Source organism: Myzus persicae, unplaced genomic scaffold (genome assembly GCF_001856785.1).
Source record: "Myzus persicae strain clone G006 unplaced genomic scaffold, MPER_G0061.0, whole genome shotgun sequence".
NCBI lineage: Eukaryota > Metazoa > Arthropoda > Insecta > Hemiptera > Aphididae > Myzus > Myzus persicae.
In genome coordinates, this window is record NW_019102965.1 from 201,200 (window position 1) to 228,551 (window position 27,352).

General features: G+C 30.6%; 1 protein-coding gene across 1 annotated transcript in view; it reads right to left on the minus strand.

Moving 5' to 3' along the window:
* Nucleotides 1–27,352, minus strand: part of LOC111033500 (semaphorin-1A) — a 150,782-nt gene that overhangs the window by 36,368 nt on the left and 87,062 nt on the right. The window contains exons 2-4 of the mRNA XM_022314254.1: nucleotides 22,013–22,109; nucleotides 12,406–12,451; nucleotides 541–603 (exon numbers count right to left, since the gene is read on the minus strand). Of these exons, the coding sequence (XP_022169946.1) occupies nucleotides 541–603; nucleotides 12,406–12,451; nucleotides 22,013–22,109 (206 nt within the window). The remainder of the gene's footprint in view (nucleotides 1–540; nucleotides 604–12,405; nucleotides 12,452–22,012; nucleotides 22,110–27,352) is intronic.

Consider the following 27,352-nt stretch of genomic DNA (forward strand, 5'->3'; position numbering starts at 1 on the left):
TAAATCCATCCCCGAGCTTACTTTCTATACTGACAACTGATATCTCAAATATAACTCAACCCTCTTCCCCTATTAAATGATACCATTCTTGTATAACCCAATACTCCGGTAAAAGCAACGTTGTTTGTTTAATATCATGGTTTCCAATTTCATACTAATACAGAAAGATTGTTTAATCCAAAAGATTGAACATTTTTTTTATTTTGAAAACATTCTTAATTGCAAAAAACAAAATATTAAAAGATACAACTTATGTATAGCAATACACACAATGTGTGCATATAAATACCGTTTAATATGTAATATTTTTTAAATTTTTTTTAATGTATATTATAAATGAAAATCTTCCAAAATATTTTAGTGGGTCATATAAATATGTTTTCTTTATAACTTATAAAATAATATAGAACATAATATAAGCTATTTATTTATACTTAAAATACTGAAATAGTTATAATAATGATATAAAATAAGTTTCTCAAAATATTCGAACTTTTAAATACTACATAATATTACAATATTATAAATTTAAAATCTTACCTCGTCTTTGCCCTTGACTAAGCACATTTTGTAATCAGCATCAGTTGAGTGCCATTCCAATCTCTGCGAAAAAAAAAATAATAGTATTAAACGATAACATACAAAATATTATAATATACGTATTAGTCCGTAATCGAACATATAAAATGGGTATTAAATGTGTGTTCATATAATGACAAAGCGACTTAGATTTAAAATATAGATGGTATAAAAATATACATGATATTATATGCACTATACCGAGTCAATAAAATATGCATCATTATTATATCGTTTATGCCATGCTAGGCGATAGGATATTCCAAAATTCTTTAAGATATCAAATAAAGCATTTTTTTTTTTTTTTTTATTATTGTTTGCTTTATGCCATAATATACCGAGTACCATATTATTATCTATAAAGTGAGGAGATAATAAACATCTCTCTGACCTACATATATATATACGTACGTAAAATAATACAATTGAAGATGACGACTGCGTTTTATGACAAAATATCTACCATCACCATTACGAAGTTTAGTAATTTTAAAAGTCAACACAGCTCGATACACAATATATTTATATGCATGTGTGTGAGTGTGTGTGTGTGTGTGTGGGTGAGTGTGTTCGTCTATGTGCGTGGGTGGGTTTGGAACAGACGAGGGTTTAGTGAGGTGAACTTTGCCGGAAGCTTCTGTTAACCGGAAGGAAATAGAAATCCGGCAAATGTTACCCTCTTCCCCCATCGTCGTAACCAAGAAATTCTTCGTGTAAATTTCTTGGCATAATGAACACGTAATCCCTATCTGCAAAGGGTGTATCATCTTAGATTGTGCGAAACTTTCGGACAGCCCTGGCTTGACATCCGCGTTCTCCAATTAACCATATTACACGCCACGAGAAACATATGATTTCAGCAATCCCCTTAATGGTTAATTAACAAGAAACAATGGAAATTGAATACGCAGTCAATTCAGATGCTGATTACAATAACAGATGCATGTTCTGTTCCAGTAGTTTTCAGTGACAAGGACATTAATAGAATATATAAACAAAACAAAATCTAATTAAAAATACAATTTCATTCATAAAGCCAAGGAATAAACTGGAAAGTCCCAATTAGACCCAGCACAACATTTTTTTTTTATTAACATTGATATGCAAAAAGAAAATTAAAATATTTCAAGTGCCAGCTAGTAAAAATATTATGTAGAATAAGTCTAAATATTAAAAAATTTAATTGTGCATAAAAAATGATAATTTTAGTAATAATTGGAATGTTTCAAATTTTTAAGATGAGTATTTAAAAAAAAATAATGTAATGAAATTTGTTTTAATGATATACATCGTTTTTTTTTTTTTTTTTTATTAGCTTTTAGTTTTACTATTAGAGCTAAACAATTATATAAATACATCGTTATTATTTGTACGTATTTCAGTATACGATATTGTTGAACTTTGAACTTATAATGCTTAGGTGTATAAAGAAAATAAAAATAAATTTTCTACATTTTTTTTAAAAATAGAACAACTTATCAGAACCTATAGGCACCTATATTATTAAATGTTCAAACTTTTTTAATTAAAAACAAAGATTCCATCATTTACGATTAGGAAATAAACTAAAAAAGTAGACAGTTTTAAACGTATATTAATAGCTCAACAATTCAAAATCATTCTTGAACATTTTAATTGTAATATTTTGTGAACATTTTAAATATCAGATTTGATCCGATCTGCAATTATAGAAAATAATATCAAATTTGAAGATCTTGGATTGAAATTTCAAATTCTCCCAAAAAAGCAACATCTTTTTAAAACCATATACATTAATCGCTCCGATCAAAATACAATACAAAATAAGACTGATTTTAATTACTCATTTGAATTTAAATTCAGATTATTATTTTATTTTTAATACATCGATTCGGTCAACGTAACCTAACTATTAGAAGAAAGTTTGGATTCGCAATAGGTAACGATTTTTTTGTCTCCATGTTGAAAAATACTACATATACTCATATATATATATTATGTATGTGCACGTAGTATATATAATTCACAAATGTAAATGATTAAAATAAATAAGGTTGAGTAGGACATTCGAAAATATTATAATTTGAATTTATTAGAGTTGGACAAGAATGACAATAAAATAAGTAGGTAATATAAAGTTTTAAAGAAAACAAGATGTTTGTTATCATGTATAGCAGTACGCACAACCAATTTTGTTGAATTATATAAAAATATAACCATTTTAGAGACTTAAGATTCGGTCACAAAAATCATGAAGCCGAAAAACACTGTAATACATGGCAAAATTGCATAAAAAATAATAATAAATGTAACGTGCAGGAGTGTATGCAGTTAGTATACAACCTATACAATTCTCCCATTGTTCTTGTTTACCTGTCATTTTTCATTGTATAGCATATTCGTTCAATAGTTAAAAGGCCATACCAAACGAACCAATCAGAAATATGCGAGTAAAATCAACCTATTCAAAATGTCAGAAGCGATACTAATGGACCAACCAGAACTAGCATTTTATTTTTACACAGTTAATGTTTCAAACAAGTCATATTACAATACAAACATTGCACTTTCACCTCAACGATCTTTAAAAGCTATACCTTTACAGTTAAGCGATATTTTGCATTTTAAACAAACTTTAATTGATAGCATTGATTAGCATTTTTATTTATACATAAATATTTATATATATATATATATCGTAGCGGTTATCATAATGACACTATATTAAAGTGATTTGTATCCAATTTAAACTGACATGCATACTCGTATTTATTCGAAAAATATAGATTTCAAATGTATCGATTATTTTATGTTTATTTTATACATAAAACAACCCATAACATAGCCAAATACACCAACAAAGTGTTTAATATTATGAAACAAAATTAATTATTTATCAATGAATTAAATATAATTTTATTTAAAGTTGTGTCCTTATTGAACCAGCAATAAACTGAAAATCAATTGATGAAATAATAGTGAATTCAAGAATTTCATAGTAAACAGACATCTCATTTTACAAAGGTAAATATACTTCAGTAATTTTTCGTGAATCATCAAAGTTTCCAGAAATGAAGAAATATTTAATTTTACGGAGAAATTTATTAATTGATTTCATTATTTCTAAATAGGTACTTAACAATTTCTAGAATACATTTAATTTTGATTAAAACTATTTGTATGTATTATACAACAAATCGTATAATTGCAGGCTATGTTTGTAAAATAATTGCATATCCAATAAATAACATTCAATAGGACAAATTGTTCGATGTTTAAAGTTTTTTTAAACAAAAATGTATATACTTTTTAATACATTTAAAAATATAAATCAAAAATTATACTATTTTGGTTGTATGAAAATGATACTGGGATATGATTGAATTGATTGTATTTGCTACCTATATTCTGAAATATGTAATCAATGCCCACACACAATTAACATATTGTAATGTTATAATTTAAGTCAGACAAGAGTGACAATTTTTGTTTTTTGGATCAAAAACTACTAAAGTGTAAATAAGGGATGGCGATTTTGTAGCAATAGATAAATAAGCAATATTGAGTATCCCCATGAAAGCTGATTTTCGTCCAGCCAAATTATGTACACCATCTATATATACCGGGATAGATACTTATTAAAGGTTTGTTTAAGTTTTACTTAATAATAACTGAATAACTGGAGTAAACAATTTTCGTGTATTGACGTCAAACACACGCAGTGACAGTTTCACATCCTAAATTTTTGTTCCGACATTGTGTTGTACAACGACCCTTAGAATTAAACTTTGAAGTGCGTATAGCTATACACTATAGTTAGGTAATTGAGTTGAGTCAATATTGAAAAGGTCTATTTCTATTCATTTCATAATCTCTTTAAGAACGTTGCCAAGAGTTCGCGGCAGTCGAAATTTAGTTAGACAGTAGTAAAACATCACCGCAACGACACCGTGGAAAGTTTAATCACTGGTTAGAAATACACCGTACGTAATCGCCTTTTAGCGATTATAATGTAGAAACATAATTTAATTAATATTCGGATAACATTATGTATATACGACGTGTGTATGTGTGTGTGTGTGTGTGTGTGTGTGTGTGTGTGTAAGTAATAGGTGTATACACATATACATAAGAGCATATAATCGTTTATTCACAGTATACGTTTTGACGGTATACATATCATAGTATTGTAAATATATATATATGTAATATAAAAAAAACGAATTTATTTCACAAACGTGCCTATACAACGGGATAAAAATTCGTTGCATAATAACTAAAAATAAAAACAACGAAAAAATATATGTATATCCATCTGTTTGCGGTCTCGTTTCACGAAGTTCGGCATGGCTCGTGGTCGTATGTTTTACGGTTATCGATATTTTTTTTTTTTACTATACACTCAAGCGCACATACATTATGCACCAATTTCTGTCGAACCTTGAATTTAATAAAGTTAGTTGGAAATTCGCCTCCAACGACCCCCTCGGCCAATTTCATCACGAGCCCATGGGAGGGGGGAAGATAGAGAGCAGCAGCAGCCGCCGATCCGAACTTAGGCCATTCTTTATAACGCGCGTACCGTATATATAGCTATCGCGACGTTACGAGATTAGCCGAAGGGAAAACTCAGCCCCGAACCACCTCTGCGCCCCAACCACCCCCAAGCGTCACCCCCGTCTGGTTTCGGAACACCCTTCGCACCCGCTACCACCGACGCCGTCACTAAGCGATTGTGTGGAAACATTATTGTTGTTTATATGTTATACTCACGCGGAACAGTGAGCGGGCGATCCTGTATGGTGGAGGGGAGCTCATAGTCGTGTCGTATGCAAAACGGATGACATTAGAGAGTGATTTATTATGCATACATATATTTTTTTTCCTCCAAAAATACGGGATAGAGAAAGAGAGAGACAGAGAGACAGAGAGAGCGCGAAGGGGAGGGGGTGACGATCGAAACCGTGAGAGAGAAAGATAAATATATATATATATGTGTGTGTGTAGAGAGAGATGAGTGTGTCGAATAGCAGTGAACTATACGTTCTTTATCGCACCGGAAAAATGCGCGTTCCATGCTGCATCTCCAACAGCAGCCATTAGGGAGACGGTTACGACATTATTATCATAACAAAATCGACAAAATAGACCAGGTTTTATCCACGCTTTTTTTTTTTTTTAATATTGACGTGATTTTTTTGAGAATAATATTTTATGTGTTATATTACGGGGAAGAGAGGAAAAAACCGAGAAACGAGCAAAATTCATTCGAGTATCGCACCGCACTAAACGACATATCGCGTAAAACGTACACGTATTTATTATCATTGCAACCACCACACGGGTCGGCGACCCGGGCGAATTCATTTATTCGTAATGCGAATATTAATATAAAAGAGTCGAAAGTTCAGAGACCGAGAGGGGGATAGGGTGAGCAAAGAATTTTAGATTTTTACCGAGTTTGGTGCGAATAAAACTTCGGCGAAACAGATGGCGTACACACTATATACGCGTCATCGTATAGTCCGCACGCCGGCCGCCCTACATGTTAACAGTTTCCAAGTTTTTCACGTTGGCGGTTTTCCCGCTACCGACGCACATTATCGAAGCTAAGGCTCGGCGAGATCGCATTTACGGCCTCGACCTTATTGCATTTATATACGCAGTTAAATTTCGAGGTGAAGATGTAGGCCTTATATATCGAATGATTTGCCAGTCCCAAAAAATGATCTTCTAACGAGCATTCGATGTGCGTTATAATGTTTGTCGTGAGGTATAGATGTATGGTTATTATATTATTATAATATGTTCGATTATTATAGTATTAATGGTCGACTATAATTTTTCACGTCCACTGTTCATTGTACAACTATAGAGACACGCGAGTCTTAACTAATTGGGAGACGAAATTATATTCAAACAAACATTGACACAGAGTATAGTGCGGTTATGCGCGAACTTGTTTACCTATACTCTATCTAAAAAATAATCATTTCCCACACAAACCTCCAACTATGAGCACTGGTCGATTACCGTCACCTGAGTAATACTATACGATAAACAGTAATATGACGACGTGTCAGGTACACCGGTTAGTTAATAAACGTTATTTATTTATTTTTATTTATTTTTTGTGCTTTTACGTTCGAAAAAAAATGTCTTCACAGCGCGCCGTAAACGATATCGATTTCACACGCATACACAATCGAATCTATATATACCCATATGATATCAAGCGTACTATATACCTATGCCTACATTTGTTTAATTAATAGCGATTTCCATCCCCCCTCGTTCAACCCATCCCATCCGCCGCAGCAACAGTAACGACGCGTAAACAATACACGGTGTGATAGTAATAATAATAACAAAAAAAAAATTCAAAAAAAAAAAAATCGGTCTAATGGATTAATTTGAACTTTTAACGACAATGTCCGTATACATACGAGATGGCGGCGACGTGATCGCGTATTATTATATTTGTTTTACACTCACACACGGCGATTTTGAACCCTCGACAGGACGGCCGGCTGGTCATCCCCCCCCCCGGGGGCGAAGAGGTCGAACACAAACATTTGCATTCCATGTTGACAATATTCAACGTGGACACTCGCGCACGCGCGTCCGCCCGTAAGTACGTTACAGCGACATTATATTTATGTGAAATGTGTATTGCACACACAGCCGCCAATTCTTCCCCTCCGGTCGTCCTCGTCGCTGCGCCCCACGTCCATTTAGCGGGGAAAACGGTTTTTGGACGGGTCCGCAGAGAGCCAGTAGTGGTGGTGGTGGTGGTGGTGGTGGTGGTGGTGTTGTTGGTGGTAGTGATGGTGGTGAATGGTGATGGTGGGGTGGCGAGGAATCGAAAAGGCCATCAATTATGCGCGAAACGTGCGCTTTATATGTATTTGCTCCTCGTCCACCCCATCCACCGCACCCCAAGCCTATCTATATTATGGTGCGCGCGTGAACGGTCAGCGCTACCACAGCCGACGCTGCCGCGACGACGAAATTAATGCGAACGACGAGACAAATGAATGACATTTTGGCCGTTTTGGAATTCGATGAACAGAAAAAAAAATTTCGTACGGAGAGCAAAAATATTGAAAAAAATATATAAAACTAGGTCACGTCATCAATGCATGTATATATAATGTATATATTATTATGTGTACAGCGGTCGTATACGATATTTATTACACGCGTTTATGTATAATTCGGGCGTACGAACTACGTGCGTTCACGCATCGCCACGACACGGATGAAATTGTTTAACAATGACGATCTATTATAAAATATAATAAATACCACAAATAGTTTTCTGGTATGACATTTAAATATTGTATGAAAATAACACTTACCCCGAAGTTATTTGCGGTGTATGGTCGAGGGGCTAAAAAATAATAACTCGCGATATTGCTGCGCGTAACTCGACTAAGGTCGATTTTTATCTGCACAACGTATTTTTAATATTATGTAGATACCTAATACATATTATACATTCATTGACATTTTTAAACTGCACAAAAGTAGTGGAATTTGTATTTTCATCAAAAGTTTAAAAACTTAAGACATATAATTATGTCGTCATTCATAGGTATATGTTGTATTACGGATGTAGTGAACCGATTCAGACATTAAATATACACTTTTATTTTTGATTCTGAACTTAGGCGAGACATATATTATATAATTCTAGAATTTTTATTTTTTCCTATTAATTATCATCTTTTAATTATAGTAAAAGTAACATTTATTCATTGAACTACAATATAGGCGTGTTCATAAAAACGTCAGCAAACGTATAAGGTACTGTCGATTGTAATATTTGTTTTCAAGAAGTCCGCAACTTTCAATGTGAATGTGTCCCACGACTTGGCCACAACATTATGAGAGTTGGTTTTTTGGAAAAAACTAATAACCACTACAATGTGAAATATATATTCAAAGGATTTTTACAATGAAATTCCTGCTCTCTTATTTAAAACATAAAAATACCTGTGTATCATTTCCATAATCAAAACATAGAATATATATGCATGTGTAAATCATGCGTTATATGTATCGGTAAATTCATAAATCAAGAAAACACCTATATCTGCAGTGTGCCCATATATAACAACAAAACCATATAAATCAAGCTCTAAATAAGCAGTAGATTATGCATATTAATATATTATATGTATTACGTCACGCTCCGTTTAAATTAAATAGATAAGGAAATATTAACGTTGAAGAGGAGCATTTGATTTTAAGATCTCAGTAAACACCCTTCATTTACCACTATACTTGCTACATATATGGTTATGAACGATTATTCAATGTGACATCATGTCGGTGATGGTTTCACTTAAGTTCTAAGTTTCGTTTTATAATTTGTTTTCATACATTTATATATAGCTATATATGCTACTATCTCGGCATGTTGCACAAAGTCGAACGTTGTATTTCTATCAAAAACGGTAACAAAATCTCGAGAAAAAAGTTCAATAATATTATACGGTAATGAAAACCCGAGAGGAAATCCGTCCGTGATTGATAAAACTTTCCCGTTTTAAGCTCAAAAGTTTTCGACGGTAATTTTCTTGACATACACGTGCATGTTAAAAAAAAAAAAAAAAAAACACAAATATAATGTCTGAAATCGCGAGCGTACATATATTCAAAACGTGACTATAACATCTATAATGTAATAAACAAAACGATTTCGAAAACTTGCGGTGCGGTCGGCCTTCGATAATAATAATATATACACTATACAGGGTGCTTCACTAAGCATAACCACCCCCATGTTTTCTTCTAATAATTAATTTATTAAAATTCTTGAATTTTTTTGTACTACAAGGAGTGTCCTGTGGTGTTGCAAAACTTATGGTTTTCAAATGAGAACCCACTAACTTTACTGTAAATTAATTAGTGGATAATTTTTTTGAAAATTGTAATGTACCACTTTCAAAATTAAAACTGGTTTTACATAAAAATAAAATAGACATAAAATTGAATCCAGTATTTAATGATAATATACTTTGGCCATTTTTACAAATTTTTAATATCGAAGGTTAATATTAACGACTAAAATTTTCAAATCACCATATCTTGTAAACTCATTACACTATGAACCTTTTATCCGTAGAACACAAAATAAAATAATTCAAAAACAACTAGTACGAATTTTGATTTTGATACGTAAAAAAAATTTTAAAAAAAATATCTAGTGTATAATTTATCGTTAAATATGGGCGTTATCGTTTGAAAAACAGAAGTTTGAATCCCTACAGAACACCTACTAAGTAGTAGGTACAAAAAATCTCAAGAATATTTGAAAATATGGTCTGAAAGAACATTTAACAATTAAAAATATCAGATTTTGGATATAATTGCGTAATTCAGGGAAAAAGGGGTGACCATATGCTTGGTGAATCACCCTGTATAAAACGATCGATTCCGACGCTGCAGCGGCGATAGTTCGAGCCCAAACGTCGAGTTATCATTGCTGTTTTTTTTTTTCAGCGTTATTACATCGCACGATGAGCGAATCGGCTGCAGCCGTCAACAACAAAACCCACCGACGTTATATAAGAACAAGACGCGGCGGCGGCGGTTGTTATTGTTGGCACGGTGAAAGAGACGATCGTTTGTAATATCCGGGACGACGACGACTACGACGGAACTGCGTACTACACCACTGCTGCTAACGGTTTAAAGAGCTGGACCGCACTGATAAAAGGTCGGCATAAAAACAAAATGGCCGTCGACGGTCAGTATAAAATCGGACGACGACAAAAACAGCCAAACGACTATGTCGGGGAGACCGTTTGCTGCCGATAATCGGCCGCCGACGCCAACCTTTCCGCGCGACCGATTTTTCTCAGTGTCACTCTGCCGACGCTGGGGCGGAGGAGAATACATAAAAAAAAATAATAATGATATAACCAACAACGACAACGACGACTTTGTAGTAAGCTCGTTATTTACAGATCCTGACCAAAAGGCTAGTGTGTGTGTGTGTGTGTGTGTGTGTATGGGTGTACACGACGCTTTATTGTGATAATAATAATTATTATGATATTCTCTCGAATTAATTCCAATTGTCTTTTGCGTGTATACGCAAACGTGTTATTATTATTATTATGACTATTATGATTATGACTGTTTTTATGTGTGCGCAGTGTCTTTACGCGCACGATTAAATTCCACCGCCAATGTACGCGTAATCGTACAAAAACAGAATGTTCATAACACCAGAGGTAACTTTTATGCTTACAATACTTTTATCGACATTAATAAAAAGCTAAAACGAGTAAAATGCATAACTACGTTTCGCAGTGACTCGACGACGACGACGTTGCAGTGAAATAAAACAAAAAACTTACAAACTCCATGGGACCCAAAACAGGTTATTACATAGGCGTATAAAATGTTAAAAGCCCTAACGAACAACCTAATTATTAATGGCCAACGTTCGGCCCATGATTTATTAGTCTGCAGCTGTTCAATATATACACACCGATCGGATTTAACTACAAAACACAGATGAGGTATTTAGCGCATATAAACCAGGAGGTCAAATCGAATAACGTAAAAAATATTTTAAGCCATGCTTTATATTATGTACATAGACCGGATAAGTTAGGTTATTTGAATCGCTCTGTACAATGTTTTCAGTCCGTCGCGATCGATAATACGCCCCCTTCTCCTAGTTGTTAGCGTCTCAAGACGATGTTGCCAGTTGAGCATTTCCGAACGCACAAAAATCCGTATGCAACTACTTATTCGTTACCCGAGTTTTATTATTCCCATTTTTTTTCATCAACTAATACAACAATTCGTCCCTTTTATATCTTCCATTACTTTTTGAATATTTGGATAGTATTTTATTCATATTTATTTTTTATGTTTATAGGGTCCTATCGTTCCCAAACAATTAACTTAAGTAGGAGGTGAGCATATAAAATCGGACTTAACAAAATCATGGATGAATTATTACATCTTATTCTGTATTGTGATGAGTACTTACACGAATTTCGAAGGCATACAAGCATCTACACAATTTGTTATAACTATTAAAAACTACAATTATGTAATGCATTAAGTATGCGATTTTAACTTTATTGAATACAAAAATAGTTTATATTATAACGATAATTGAACTTATTCAATACTTTTAAAATAAAATATGATTCTTGTTCAAAATAAAAATAATGAAATACATAATTTAAATTCAAAATTATTCACCACAGCTACTGTTATGAAGCTATGCTTTTATATTATTTTGTTCAGCTCGGAATTTATTTATGACTTTATACATACTTGTATAACTTATAGTTACACAACGGCCATATAATTTTAAGTCACAAAAAAGCCTTATTTTAAGTCACAAAATGCCTTATTTTAATTCGGCCATGTCAGTGCAATCTATTACACCTACAGCACCAAAGAACTGGTCGTAGGTACATAGGTCTAATGAAAATATACCACACCTCATCCTTGTACACAGTGTCAACAGTATATTGTAATCCATGGGGTTCTTTTTTTTAATGTCTTTAATGCCGTTCCAGCCATTAAATTTGAAATGATGATTATTATTGTTGATGTTTGTATGATAGAAACTGTATAAAAATATGTCTAATGATAAGATTCATCAACGGCGGGAGGCGTATAAGCGACACGCAAACGAGACATTTCATAATGCTCACGCAATTTATACATTTGCGAACACGATCGATATTAAATATATGTAATATTTAACTATTAATATCAGATGATGAAATACGATCTTTGGAATCTTAAATCGTAAAGCATCTCATAGTTTTTTCAAATTCATTATTTTATTTAAAAAACACTTACTTGATTTTCTGATAGATCAGCCAAACTTATGTTGTACACCGCATTCCTGTAAAAAAAAAAAAAATTAAATATAAAACGTATCTATTTTCCAAATTATTTCCAAGTTAGAATCTATACTTAACATAGCTATTATTTTATAGTATATAAAAAAACTATAACTTTGAAAAGTTGTATACTTCAATTCTAAACAAATTATTTTCTTGCACGTCAATCAACCTACGTTATCAATTTTACAATAGGTATACTTATAAATGATTCATTATTATCCTTTTAAAATAAATACTTTACAATTAAAATTAGTTGTACACTTGTACATACATAATTTACTACCATTCCATTTTAAAAAAATAATACATTTTTTTTGATATTCAATAATTCTTTTAGAAATAAAATTGTTTTCATTTGTACTTAACAAATAACAATAATCATTTAAAACAAAATTAGGATTGATTGTACAAATTTTATCGTACGCATAAATTCTGTATAATGGGAAGTAATTATCTTTAAAAACATAATATGTTAGTATTTTGGCTGAACCGAAAATGTCGTGCATTACCGTTTAACTGGAACTGGACACTAATAAAGTCTGAAACTACCCAAAACTTTTTGTCTAAAAATAAAACCATTTTAAATAGTTCAACTAACCTAACTTAACTTGAACTAGGTAAATCGAATATATATATACATAAAAAGTTCAGCAAACTTCCAAGTTTTTTCAATGATAAATTTTCATAAAGTATGTATTTGAAGAAATTAGATAGCATTTGTATAGGTATATTAAATAAAATAATTAACTTGTTATATATTATGAAAAGCAAATTTATGTTAACAAAAAAAAATTATATACCTCAGCTAACCTACGAAATGCTCCAGAGATAAGAATACGCTAAAAAACTTTAAATTTCAATATGACGTGTTGAAAACATGTATATGATTGATTCGTCAGAAAAACAATTCAGCCGTAGTATGTAGGATTAATGAAAGGTTTAGACATGATGAATCAGCTGGTTTCGTCTAGTATACACTCAATATTATCACTATAAAAACAATATTCGGCCAGAAGCTTTTTTTTCCCGTGAGATCTAATTATGAGAAGCCGATCCAGCAAAGGTCTAGCGTATGTTGTATGGACGATGTAGGGTATAAGCAATATTGGCTACAAGTTTAGTGGCAAGGGATTTTCTTCGCTTGGGGACCTCCCAACGCTCGTAAGATTGTTATTTTCACTTTTTCAATCGAACACCCCTTCTTATAACCAAACTCCAAAGCAAATAAAACAATATATATAACATAATATATCCAACACATACACACACGTGTACTCTATACACAAGGTAATAATTATGAGCAAAAGTCACCCAAACCCCATGGGGTCAGGGCGACACGGTAACTTTTTGGGAGACGTTATTGATTAGGTATATACAGGGTGGATCCAGATGTAGTAGACTGTTATAGTTGTTGTGATACGGTCGAAAACCACACTGCTCATCCTGTAATAAATGTTGTATTCTTCTATGTATAGTGAATCCATGGAATTTTCTTAATATTATAAAGTAACAAGAAAAGTCAGAAATCCCCACATCGATATGACAGAAAGACTGATTGAATTTGATGGTATAAAACTGAGAAAAATTATTTAACACCATTGAGATTCTTCTTGGACGGATTTTTCAGCATATATATATATATAAACGCATTAAGCATAAGGCATTAAGTTTATTCTGTGACTTCAATATTTAAGACTTATAATATTAACATTAGGGTTAACATTATACTTGAAGCTTTTAAAATTTTCAATTATTTTCAAAATAACACATTAGGCAGATTTAAACCAATAAGTTAATTCTTTATCAATATGTTAGCTTAAAAAATGCATATGTTTAAGCAAGATGCGGTTTTTACAAATTTTTATCCAATACTAATATAAAGAACAAAATATTTTCAAATAATATGAATATTCATGAAAAACTAAAGGAAATAATCAATATGCTGCAAAGTGATTCATTTAGTATTGCCCTCACAATCTCGAAAAGAATTATTCACGTCATTGGAATAAATTATTTGGAAATTTAGTATAAATATCAGAAAAAATGTCTAATCCGTCATATGAAATAAAAAATGTTTGTGCTTTTTAAAAAAGCATAATAGATAAATAAAAATATGATAGTAAAATATTAAAACACATGAATGTTTTGTAATGTATTCAGAATGAAATAATTTCAAAATTATTAATACTTGTCGATATTATGAGTGTTAACTGATAAATCGTACAATATGATGAAGATGAACAAAAATAACAACAAACATACAGAATATGACGGTTGCAGAAAAATTGAATTAATTACTGTGAATCTTACATATAAACATGCATCAAGTCTTAAAGATCATCAACTACATTTAATTGCACTGAACTTTAAAGCAAATATTAACATAAACGCTTCTAATACACGAGAAAAAGTTTGTTTAGATAATATAATTTATAACTTTAAATATATACATTATCAGTTAACATTGTGTAGTGACATCAATTTAGTGATGACAATCATAGTATAATCGTTTCAGTTGAAGACAAAAAAAGCATTTTTTTTTTTTTTTTATATATATAGTTCTATAGTTCTTAGAATATTAAATAAAAATAAACTTTACATTATACCTAAAGACACATTATGAAACATTCAATTGAAATTTGACAAAATACTAAACTTGAAATATGCTTAAGTACTAAACTTAGTGTTTATACGTATTAGTTTTCAGAACATATTTGAAAATATTAAAATACAATTATACACTATATTATATGACACGATTGAAAAGCCAAGGTTTGTAACAAATTAACAAACAAATCAGAAAGATCGATATTGTGCATTACAGCATTATTAAAACATATACAATTCACACCACGTCGTAATTACATAATGGCTATACCAAACGATTAATTCATCATGCGAATCGATAACCATAATAATTATATTGTGTGCACATTACAAACATATATGTACTATTTTGAGTTTGTTGTGCGTAGAATTGTTCTATCACGAATGCGGAATGATTTCAAAAGCTCCTGTAATACACCTAGACAATTTACGTCGGGAAGAAAATTCAATGTCGTTGAAGTACTGATGGCGCTCTTCACAGATAACAGCCTACCCTACAATCCATCCCTTCATATTCGAGTGGCTTTGGTTATTACCTGACCGAAATTTTCAAAAGGGAAAATGCCTCACAAACGACATTTTCCGTTTTCAACGAATGATTATGTGCCGTTCATTTGTCGCTCTAACGAGGCGTGCTTTTGTTCAAACGTCCATTCTTCCGTCCTTTACCAATACCAAAAAGCAACACATATAGGTAATGGTCTCAGGGTTCATTTGTTTTTCACCTAACGAGACGCGATACCCCCCCCCCTTCCCACCCATCGTTCTCTTCTTTTCGAAATGGAATATAACATAATAGGTATGTTTGATCCTTTGTGAAAATAATTTTAAAATCTACTTTTAATGCATATTAAGTTTCTTACGCATAAGCGAACACAGATAATATTGGTATGTTTTCATTATTTTCTTTATTTATTCAGAAAAACACTGTTCCTGAGAAAAGAATAAGAACTAAAAAACTTTGAACGAAACCTTATCGATTGGCAATAAATACAAATTGAGAATCAAGATTTTGAATTTTTGAAACATAGGAAACAAGTGGAAAAGTAGGGCAACTGCACTCTTCTATACCATGAATAACAATTTAAAAGAAAAAAACAGGGAAGTAGCTCTGCTGTATAGCAGGTGTCGAGTGTACCTCGCCATTGATTAGGTTGCCTTAATGGATGTGTAAAATTTGAATTCAATGATAAATCATTGTATACGATGAAAAACGATTCTGAGCAGAGACGGTCTGTCAGTCTATATCACTATAAGTATATTTTATGATGTATTTATATTGCCATTAGAGTAATTTATTTTAATATTAGTATTCTAAAGGTTGGATTTATTTTTGCCCAAAACATTGTATTTTAAAATTGCATTGTGCGTAAACAATATAACAATATATTTTGAAAGATTCAAGTACTCACGAATAATGTTTTTATACTACAAAAAAATACTGAAATCATTATTCTGTGTTTAAATATCTAATTTTGTCCAAATTTTAACTTAAAATTAACAAAAAAAGTGTATATATTTATTTTAGTTACAGCAGTATTAACTCTATATGAGGAACATTGTATTAAATTATGAAGTTTCATGTCCCAAAGTAAATTTTTTCCATCTCGGAGGACGTACACAAAAAAATTCAAAATGTCTATCAAAAGCTCAAAAAAGAGTCGAAATATTATGTTAAAGATGACATTTGTAGGAAATGATAATTTAAACATTTGCTTTCAACTGCGTATTTATAAGGCTAAATGATATAATACAGCTTAAAGAAATCACTATAGATGTCATTACGGGAAAATTTTTAAGAAACAAATTTCAATAATATACAACCCAATTAAACTTCTGTACAATTATTAAGATTATGTGAGTAGATTACTTGATTATTAATAACTTGAAAGTCGTTTTTAAGAACTGGCAAACTTTCAAAATATTGTTTTTAAGATTAAGGTTTATGCCCTTATAACTTATTTTAATTTTAAGCATTTAAACTTCAGAAAGGAGAAATTTGGATTGATGGATATATAATATAATATAATATAATACGCAAAGATAAAATAACTTCTGGTGCAGAAGTTCTGCAATGTACCACCCCGTCTATTTAAAATGAATACTCTAAAAGTTCATTGTCAATATTTAATTATAAAACATCATAATTTATATGAAAATGAGAGGAAAACTAAACTAAAATATTCAGATTGGCATATTATCGGAACTTTAAACTACAGACAAAAATAACGAAACATCATGCTAAAATATAATACGATAATATACATTACCTATCAAAAATTAAATATGTGCCTGTATTTATTAATAAACACTACTATTTAAACTTGCATTCGATGTAAATTATTAATTTGAAATGATTTATTAATATACGAATACTAAAAAAAAATAATCAAAGTACATATCTAACGCATAGAGAAAAAAATCTCCATGCATGATAGGCCGAAAATTCACATCGAAGAATATAATATCTATGTGTAGCTAAAAAAAAATCGATAAGGACTTGTTTGTACTTATATTATACCTGAAAGAACATTGTAACGAAATTGTTTTTATTTATAATAGTAATGAAGCTAATATCTATATGCTACATAAAAAAAAAAATAAGAAATAAACACATTATGTTAAATATAATTTTAGAGTTAAAGTTTATTTAATATAATTATACTTTTCTCCGTAGGTACTTAAATAGTAATTTATTCTTATAAAATATATACGTACTTTAATAATTAAATAACGTTTTAACAATGGTTAATTCAATAACAGCGGACAAAAAAATACTAAAGATCACCAAGCCAGACGAAACATCAGAGAACACTAAACTAAACAAATTAAGATTTTTTTCGGCAAGAAATTAACAGAAAATTGGAGCTAAACAAGAACAACAAATGAATGGTTTTCAATGTAAAACAAAAAAAAAAAAAATAAGAACATCCGACATTCAACAAAAACCAAAATAAGTACAGAAAACAGAAAAATAAAAAGTTAGTTAAAAGTAATCAAAATCAATATTACCAAACCAAATTAAAATGTAATATAAGAATCAAAAATCAAGCTAATAATCTGAAAAAATTAAAGGCACAGTAATTTATGTCGACTGAATTTGTACACATTTCTGTGTTAATCCATACTTGAAATATAAACACAAAAAAAACTTCTGATGTGTTATGAAATATATAACTCATTTTTTGTTATTATTATAACTATTACTTTTAAATTGTCTCTCATCCCCCACTGGAATTATATTTTCGGTGGTTCGGGACTTTTTTTGCACGAACAATTGTACTTAATCTTTTGATCTAGACTTTTCAAAATGCATTAAAAGCTCCCCTTTCGGGTGTGACGTGCCCAAATGGATAGGCAATTAGCGACGCCGTCCACGGGGCATTTCTACGGACAGTTAATGGTCGCCACCAGATATTGAGAGTTATACGAGACAAGGGGCATGAGAAGGGAATGGCAATTACCGAAGAAACTGATCTCCACTGTGCGTCCGTTGCCCACGGCCAGTACGTGTTCGGGATTCCAAAATTTTCGGACATGTATCATATAATATACGAACGGCCAATTCTGTAGATTGCATGGGATTTCGATGATCCTACATTGACGATGAAAGCGAGGCCATAATAATAACACCAAACATATTGTATAAGCCGAGATCGGGAATCGACCAAAACACGTTGTCACATTTAACGCAGATATAGTGACGGCGATTATTTGCCAGGATTATTTGGGTACGCTGTGAATTCCAAACGTTATCCAAGGGGGTTTTGGAAAGAGGTGTACGACCATTAGGGGGAAAAGTTTTTTAGGTGAGAACACACCCCGAGATTTCATGAATAATTCTGATCGTACAAGCGCTTTCACAGCAATCGTTCTAGTAGATACCTTTCACCGAATCACAGCGAATGACGAAACACAAAATTAATATAAAAGCCGATTTTCTAATGGTTTAAACGAAAATAATAACAAAACACATTTTAATGGCATGAACTAGAAAGGCACTACAACAATTAGCCAAAAATAATTTAAACGAATACCAAATATACTGTCATGCTTATTATAAAAAGAGAACAAATACGAAAAAAAATTTGTCGTCATATTTGATTGTCAATCCGAATATGAATAATCTTCCGACAAAAAAGTCACATTTCTTATTGTAAATAAAAGTTTAATATATAATGCAACCAGTTTTTTTGATTTCATATTATATTATATTGAAAAAAGTTTAGTACAGTATTTTGAGTTGAAAAATATTTGGCGCATAAAATAAAACTAAATATTAATTAAAAATTATGAACAAAGTGAAATTCCACATGCTAAACGATGAATATTTATTATTAAAAACTATTTTGGAACTGTAGGTTAAATAAAAAAAAATACAATTGTATGTAATCACACAATAAATGAAAGGCAGCTGCACAAGTTCAAGGGAAATAATTTTTGAATATAGTTGACAATACGTTGAAAAAACTGTAAATTATTATTGAGTCAGAATCCAAAATACTTCAAATTGATAACTAGTACATTATTACACAATATGTATAATAACTAAGAGGATATCAGAAAATAAACTATTTTAGGATATATAAATTTAATTTAACACTAAATTCTTTCACGAGGACACATTCAACTGAAATATTTAAAATATAGTGGACAATATAGTTGATGTAAATGTAAAATTATTAAAGAGAGAGAATGCAAAATACGAAGAAATGTAAAAACTCTACATTATTAGTCTTTATATTAATATTAAATATATTGTATAATAAACAAAAGACCAGGACCATCAGAAGATAAACAATTTTAGAAATATAATTTTATTTTAACACTAAATTGTTTTATGGAATCTTTATCTAAATAAAAAAAAAGAGTAAATCGCCGGGCACTACTGGGTATATATTTATAAACATTAATAATAATAAAATATCTTAAAAATGTTTTTTACTTTGTTGAATCACGTGTATTAATTTATGGAAAATAAATCTGAAAAAATGTACTTAGTACACTAAGTACAATAGGTATTCGTTTTAGTGAATACATGATAAAACAAATATTAATAGAGGTAAAAAAAACTACAATATAATATAACAATATTTAGAAAATAAATAGTTTAAATTATATAGTTTAAAAAAAATATGGAATAAATGTTCAATTTAAATAAATACAATTATTATTTCATATAAAATGCATTATGGGTACAAAAAAACATCTGAAAATAAAATGTTTGAAGTCGCTTAATTTTAATAGAAATTAGAAAAAACCTATTTTATTTCACAAGAAAAAGAAGCAGTCGATATAAACATTCAAACGATAAATATTAAAGATATTTTAATATCGCTAAAGTTTTAATGTGGCTTGAGAACAAATATAAAGCTTGCTAGAATACACCCTAAATACATTTGAAATGTTTAAAAGATTATTTAATAATTTTATGAAAACTTCATCAAATGCTTTTATGAAAATTACTATAAATTACTATGTATATATATAAGGGTGTCTTATTAGCTTTCGTTGTTGACCTTTTTTTCAACCAAGAGTAACACTATTCAAAGTTAAAATTGAATTCCATTATTAAAATGATCGATATACCTACTTGGAAACCTCTAATTTAAATCTATCTTACATTTTAAATATTTATCTAAATAAACAAATGAAAAAAAGAATTATAAGATCAAACATAAGAAAAATAAAATATTATTACATAACCATTTGAAAGTGGTTAAAAATTAAATCTTAAATCTGCTATTGTACTAAATCAAAATATTTTGTATAAAACTACATGTTTAATTGCATTTGTAAAATCATTTAAAAATATATAATATAAAAGAGCTATTAATTAATGTCAACAGTCATTAAACAATGTCATATGATTGTCCTTTAATGATTCAATGAACATATCAACGCCGTACAAAAGCTTGGAATTTATTTCTAAAATGTACATTTATTTTGTTTCATTATTTTAAAGTATAAAAATAATCAGTACCAAGTGATACTAAAGATGCATCTTATTCAAAACGCTATTCAGAACGAGACATTATATGGATGTTTTCATTGCAAAAACATGAAAGTTGAAATAAATTGGAGAGGGATGCTTTCACTTTTTACTTTACTCTAATGAAGAGTCTTTTCGAAGGTTTTTAAACATAGGGAGCATGTACACACCAAAGGAACGATGAATACACCTCACGTAAATATAGTATATTACATATACTTATAATAAATATGCATGCATTTTGAACACGAATGTATACGCTATTTCTTTTTTTTTTAAGAAATAAATATTCTTATCGCTCAAGCATTTGAATGCCTACCGACAATATTTTGTGACGAGGGAGAAAAACGCACATACGTGTACTTATCTATATGTTTAGAAATATGTTATGTAAATAATAGTAACTTAAAATAATAAAATATCATAGGTTGTAACTTGTAAATATCATATTTTTATACTTTTCTACAAACTTACTATACTGCTTATATTTTTTATCGAAATACCAAACAATTAAAAATTAGAAGTTACAATAACTAGACTTAATTTAGTGAATAATTTATTTTTAATTTCAGCTATACAAATATAAAGTTGGCTCCGAAATGATGATGGTCGTAACAATAAGTGAAACTGCAAAATCTGAAATATTTTAGTTCTAAACCAATATTTGTGAAGTTCGTCTAAAGTTAAGTCAAGTTTAACAATTATTTTTTGGCAACTTCTATAAAATTCGAATTTGAATTATTTTATAATAATTCAGCGTTATAATTATGTTAGACATTTCGAATGCACCAAAATACGTAATAAACACTAATTATGATAAATATACTATAAACGTCATAAGATAATAATAATCTAAGTTATAGACGTTGTAGTTAAACATGCCACGATGAATACTTTAAATTGTTATGTAGAATATAATATATCATTATTTACATATTTATAAAAATATTTGGATATTTACCTGGCTCCGATTAAAATGTTGTTGCCATCCCTGAGCAAAGTTTTAAAGTAATCCGTGTGTGTGTTGTTACCAGAAAATATCCTACTATGTTCGGACACTGAAATCATAAACAAAATAATTGTATTAGATATATAATTAAACATACAAAAATACACCGCACAACTATAGTAGACGAATAGTTTCATAAACTTAAATATTACAATATTGACATTAAATAATAACTGGGCACATTTTGTTAACATTGACGACATTTTTTTTAAACTGTATTACATTATACGCCCTCTAGAGCGATTGGTATCTAAACATCGTATATACACAATGTTTATTCTATGTGCCACGTACACACACGTTAACTTCAATAATATTTTTTGTATTTTGTACATAAAAGCATATATACATGGTAGGTTAGGGATTTACCTGATTCGATGAGATATTGGAATGTGCTTTAGTTACACGAGGGAGATAAAAAAAAAAACGTAATACGCGCACGTACATAATAATATAGTAAACCATGGTTGTTTGAGATGATTGTCGCGATTTTCGATTTCTCATTTACTCCTCCACGTCATGAGCCATTGAAACGTTAATCCAAAATCGAGATTTTTACAGCAGCCACAGCGATTTAGCTTTTATAGTGACTGCAGTACTATTATGACTCACAGCCAAGCAATCGTTACACCTCCGGCGAAAACTGTACACGCTACAGAGACTTTAAAATCGTATCTCAAAATAATAATGGCAGCAACGATTTCGTGCGTCTGGTGTTTTAAATAATAATATGAATAATATATGCAAAAAAAATCCAAATTAAATACGAAATCACATTCTGTCACGTGATCATGTATACCGACACACAGGATCCTGTCCGTGACGAATAGCGCCAAAGCACATCGAAACCTCGAAATCATGTTATGGATATACATATTTTTATTTAAAGTATAGACTAATCTACCCACCTCCAACATTAACAACAACACAGTCACTATAAATATAATTACAAAGACATTTCCATTATCATAATCGACACGAGTTTCCTATACTGTTCTCTCTTGGTTCTCAATATGTTCACCCGGAAACCCGTCACAAATATCGCATATTCGTATATTTATATTAAACATCATCACACAGTCAGTTGTTGGACGCATACGACTACATCTTGTGTAAGAAGGATGCAGGATGACGATATTATAATGTTTATGAAACGTAATGATAATGGTAAATTGTATATTTTAATATATTTAAAAAGGTAGCTATGCATCAAAAGTATTATTTTCGATTTTTGATTTATGTATTTAATCTGTAACAATAATATAAGTAAAAAACAAGACTTGGCAGTTGAAATAAAGCCTGTTCACGATTTTGACTTTGCTGAGCAAAAAAAAAAAAAAACGGTATTTTAGATTCAAGTTAACCGTCTACATCATAATATGTAGGCAGTATCAAAAACTCAACTATTGATAAATTTAAAATACGAATACGCTACGCCATCGTGTCACAAGCACAGCACCTCTATTCACATGTTGAAAAGTACTGGCTTACGACAGCTAATAATAATAGTAATAATATTTTTATATTAAAATATCCCCGCACGTTATAAACTTATGACAACATTGAAAAGTGTAGCGAAATTGCATAACCGAAGCGCCGTGTTAACAGTTTGTCGAAAAATATAACACCGACAACCAACCAGTCAGAGGAGACGATATTATTATTATTGTAATAATTATTGTCACCGCGGTGGGTTTGTCGACGCGAATAGGCATGTTCAGGCTCATTTTGGCACGATACGGATGTACCAAGGAAGTGACAATAAGATTCGTTTTGACACATGCCAGAAAAACGAAAAATGAATAGTATAACATAATATTGTATATTGACGATGACTCAGCAACAATTACCGTTTCGTAAGAGGAATATAAAAAATACATAAAAATGCACATTTTTCATGGCAACAGTTGCAAAAAATTTCATTTCACTGTTGATACAGTATGAACGCTTCAGGATTTAGGTTATAATATTAAATAAATAAATTCTGGAATTAAAATGTAATTTATTCAAAAGTCGGTCCAAACATATTCAAACCATTATGGTCCATGCAAAATAAACATTTCATCTTATATTTTTATCCAATACATTTCAAACTGTTACAGCTCAAAAGTGTGTAATAAAATACTTTTATCTAAATATATTTAAGTTACTTGAATAAACCTATAAAATGATGTTTCCGTTCGAATGAATATAATTATTATAAAGTTAAAAAAAAATTACATGCTATGGAAAATTATTTTACTATATTATTACATTTAAAAATGTATTCACTATTTAAATTGAACAATGGAATAATCGACATAATTATCAAACTATTGAGTTTTAAATACATTCTGTACTCATTATATGTATTTTAAATCAGTATGCATTATTAGCATTGTAAAATTTAACAAGTGACATTATTTTTACAAATTGAATTTTGTCAAACATCTTAACCACACTCAAAAATCATGGACAAAGCTGGGGTCTTGGATTATTCATGCGTAGAGTGAGACGATTTTCGACACCCATTCGATTGTCCTATATTCGTTTCAAAGTTTTCCAACCGAAAAAAAGAAGGAAAAATCGGAGCCATTTCTTTTTCTTTTCTTTTTTCACAACTTGTATATCCGGTGACGATTTTTCGTCCACTAAACCTTTTTATAGCGTATAGATTTTGTCGATGTACAATCCATCTAAGTTCTAAGTCTGCCAAGTTGTCTCATAAATATTGCAACTTTGCTACCAGCCATAGTACCCGATAACAACAATATAGTATACGACGGTAAACACACATGGATTCCAGTAAAAACATCATAATAATTCCACGACCAAAATCGTTTTAATTTTACGTTTCGAGGTTGGTATGAATTACTACGTAGAACGCGCAATAATTAAATGACTATACAAAACGTAAAAAAACCTGTGCATTTTTATTAAAATCTTTTTTAGATTACTTTAAACATTTATTTAATTTTTTTTCGTCTACCTACACGGAGTCTCAGAATGATGATTTGTAAATCAAATGCACACAGGTTATGCAATTATTTTTTTTTCTGTGGTCCCTATTTAGTTTAAACGAGTGTTCTGAAAGTTTCAAGTAGCTATCAATTGAAAATTGTAGGTATTTACTTGGTACTTTTGAAGTAAAAACATTCGGTGTTCGTACTTCTCAGAAGCCGCTTTAACGAAAGAAAAAATTCCAGTAAAAATAAGATGAAACTAAAATAGAACATCTTTAACAAAACTTCACTCGAAATTATTTTTAAATGTAATCATATTATACAATATAAAAGTCCTTATATATTATTACTTATTATATAAATCAAATCTTATTCTGAGATGATAAAAGGAAATATTAAGATATAAATATGTAAATTTTCCGGATTTCATTTTATTTATTTTTTAAAAGTCTCAGATGGCAAACAGTACGGTATCGATCATAAATAAGATCTACGAAAATTAAATAGTCACAATAGTTAGGTTAGGTTAGAATATACTTACTTGCAAAAAAAAAAAATCAAGTACCAGTATGCAGATATATTTTTGATAAATAATCAGGTTAAATGAGTTTCAGTCCAGGTTTAATCAAACATTTATAATTGATTTGCTCCAGCGAGTTATAAATACGTAACATCTAAATATTGCGATTTATTAGTTTAAGACAAAACAACAATTTTATATTTTTTTTACTGCTGTCAACGGCATTGTAATAATAAACTAGATTTTAATGTAATGACGTGTGATCATGAATTCGTTTATTTTCTTATGAAAAAAAAATAATAATCATATTTGATATTTTTGACCTACTGTTGAATTCTTTTAGAAGTTAGCAAAGTATATTTTAAAAAAGCGAACATGTATCGAAAACGATAAAAAATAGAATACACTGCAATTGATATGCTATATGCTATATTAAACAATACTAAGTTATTGTTATCGTCATGCGAATTCTCGCGAGACGCTCTTCCATACACTATGATCGATTTCGAATTATTCCGGTTTAAAAAATCTTTACAGAAAACATTGCGATTTGACTAGATTTATTTTTACGTAACGAAAGCGCGTAGTACAAGGCGAATAGAATAGATGATGATGATGATGATGGTATTTCACCGAGAACACTGCACTACATTTACGGAGCGGCGGGGTGAAGTACAAAGGCGTTTCTAACGCTTCTATCGCGGTAAAGTAACCGTGCTTAGTGAAACTTTCGAGTTCAAAAACGAACAAAAACGTTTATATATGATGCACAACTCTTTATATCTGCGTATATACTATGCAAGAGCGTAGTACTATATCCTTTGGCGAACGGCAACGATAAAACTTCCGTCCGGATGTCCGGAAAACGACATGCATCTGCCTCTTGGCAGATGCCGAATCATATATGGGGCGCGCTAGAGATATCCGAGAGCGCCGATGTGACGCAACCCCTAGGGTAGGTTTTGATTAAATTCGGCCAATGTATTTTGCTTCTCAGCTAGCAGTGCTATTCCCCGGCTATATGGCAACATAAAAAAAAAAAACGCTACCAGAACGATGGAAAGGGAAAGAAGTGCGCCGATTGTACGGATGCCAAGGAATAGAAATTCGAGAGCTATAACGTTTCGGATGTAAATGACTTGGCACTGGTGAGGCACTTATAGGAGCTCTGGTGAAATGGACAACGCCGACAGCGAGAAAAACATTACACACGCATGGGCACACGTATGACATTTAATCTAATAGTGATGTGATATAAGAAGGTAATAGTCGTTTTCACATGAAGCAATTAGTACCAAAATAAGTGAGTACGTATTATATAAGTATACCTGTGTATTCTCGATTTATAGTCAGACGTTCAACTTTCGAGACAAATTTCACAAAAGATACGAAAATTGCAACTAATAGGGTTTTTTTTAGGCGGTTCCAATTAAAATAATTAATTTTATGTAAAAATAAAAACCCTAACATCCAATAGTTCGCTTAATTAATCAAAGGAATGGAGAATGAAAAATAATCATTTTTATTCATGTCTTTGTTAAAAACCACAGAAAAAATATTCAAATTGCTTTAACTACTCAAAATACCCACTATCACATGGCGACGCATGATGTATACGTAATTATGATAATATAACAAAATATATCATGAATAAGTTGAGAAATATAATGTAATGTATAATACGAATATTATACGAATAAAAATATTATCTAATTGTACGTTTTTCAAATAGATAACAATGCGATTAGTGCACCGCAGTTAAATGTTATGACGACAACTTTTGCAGAATTCGTTCGAATTATTTCTAATTATACCGTTTCAGCAATGATA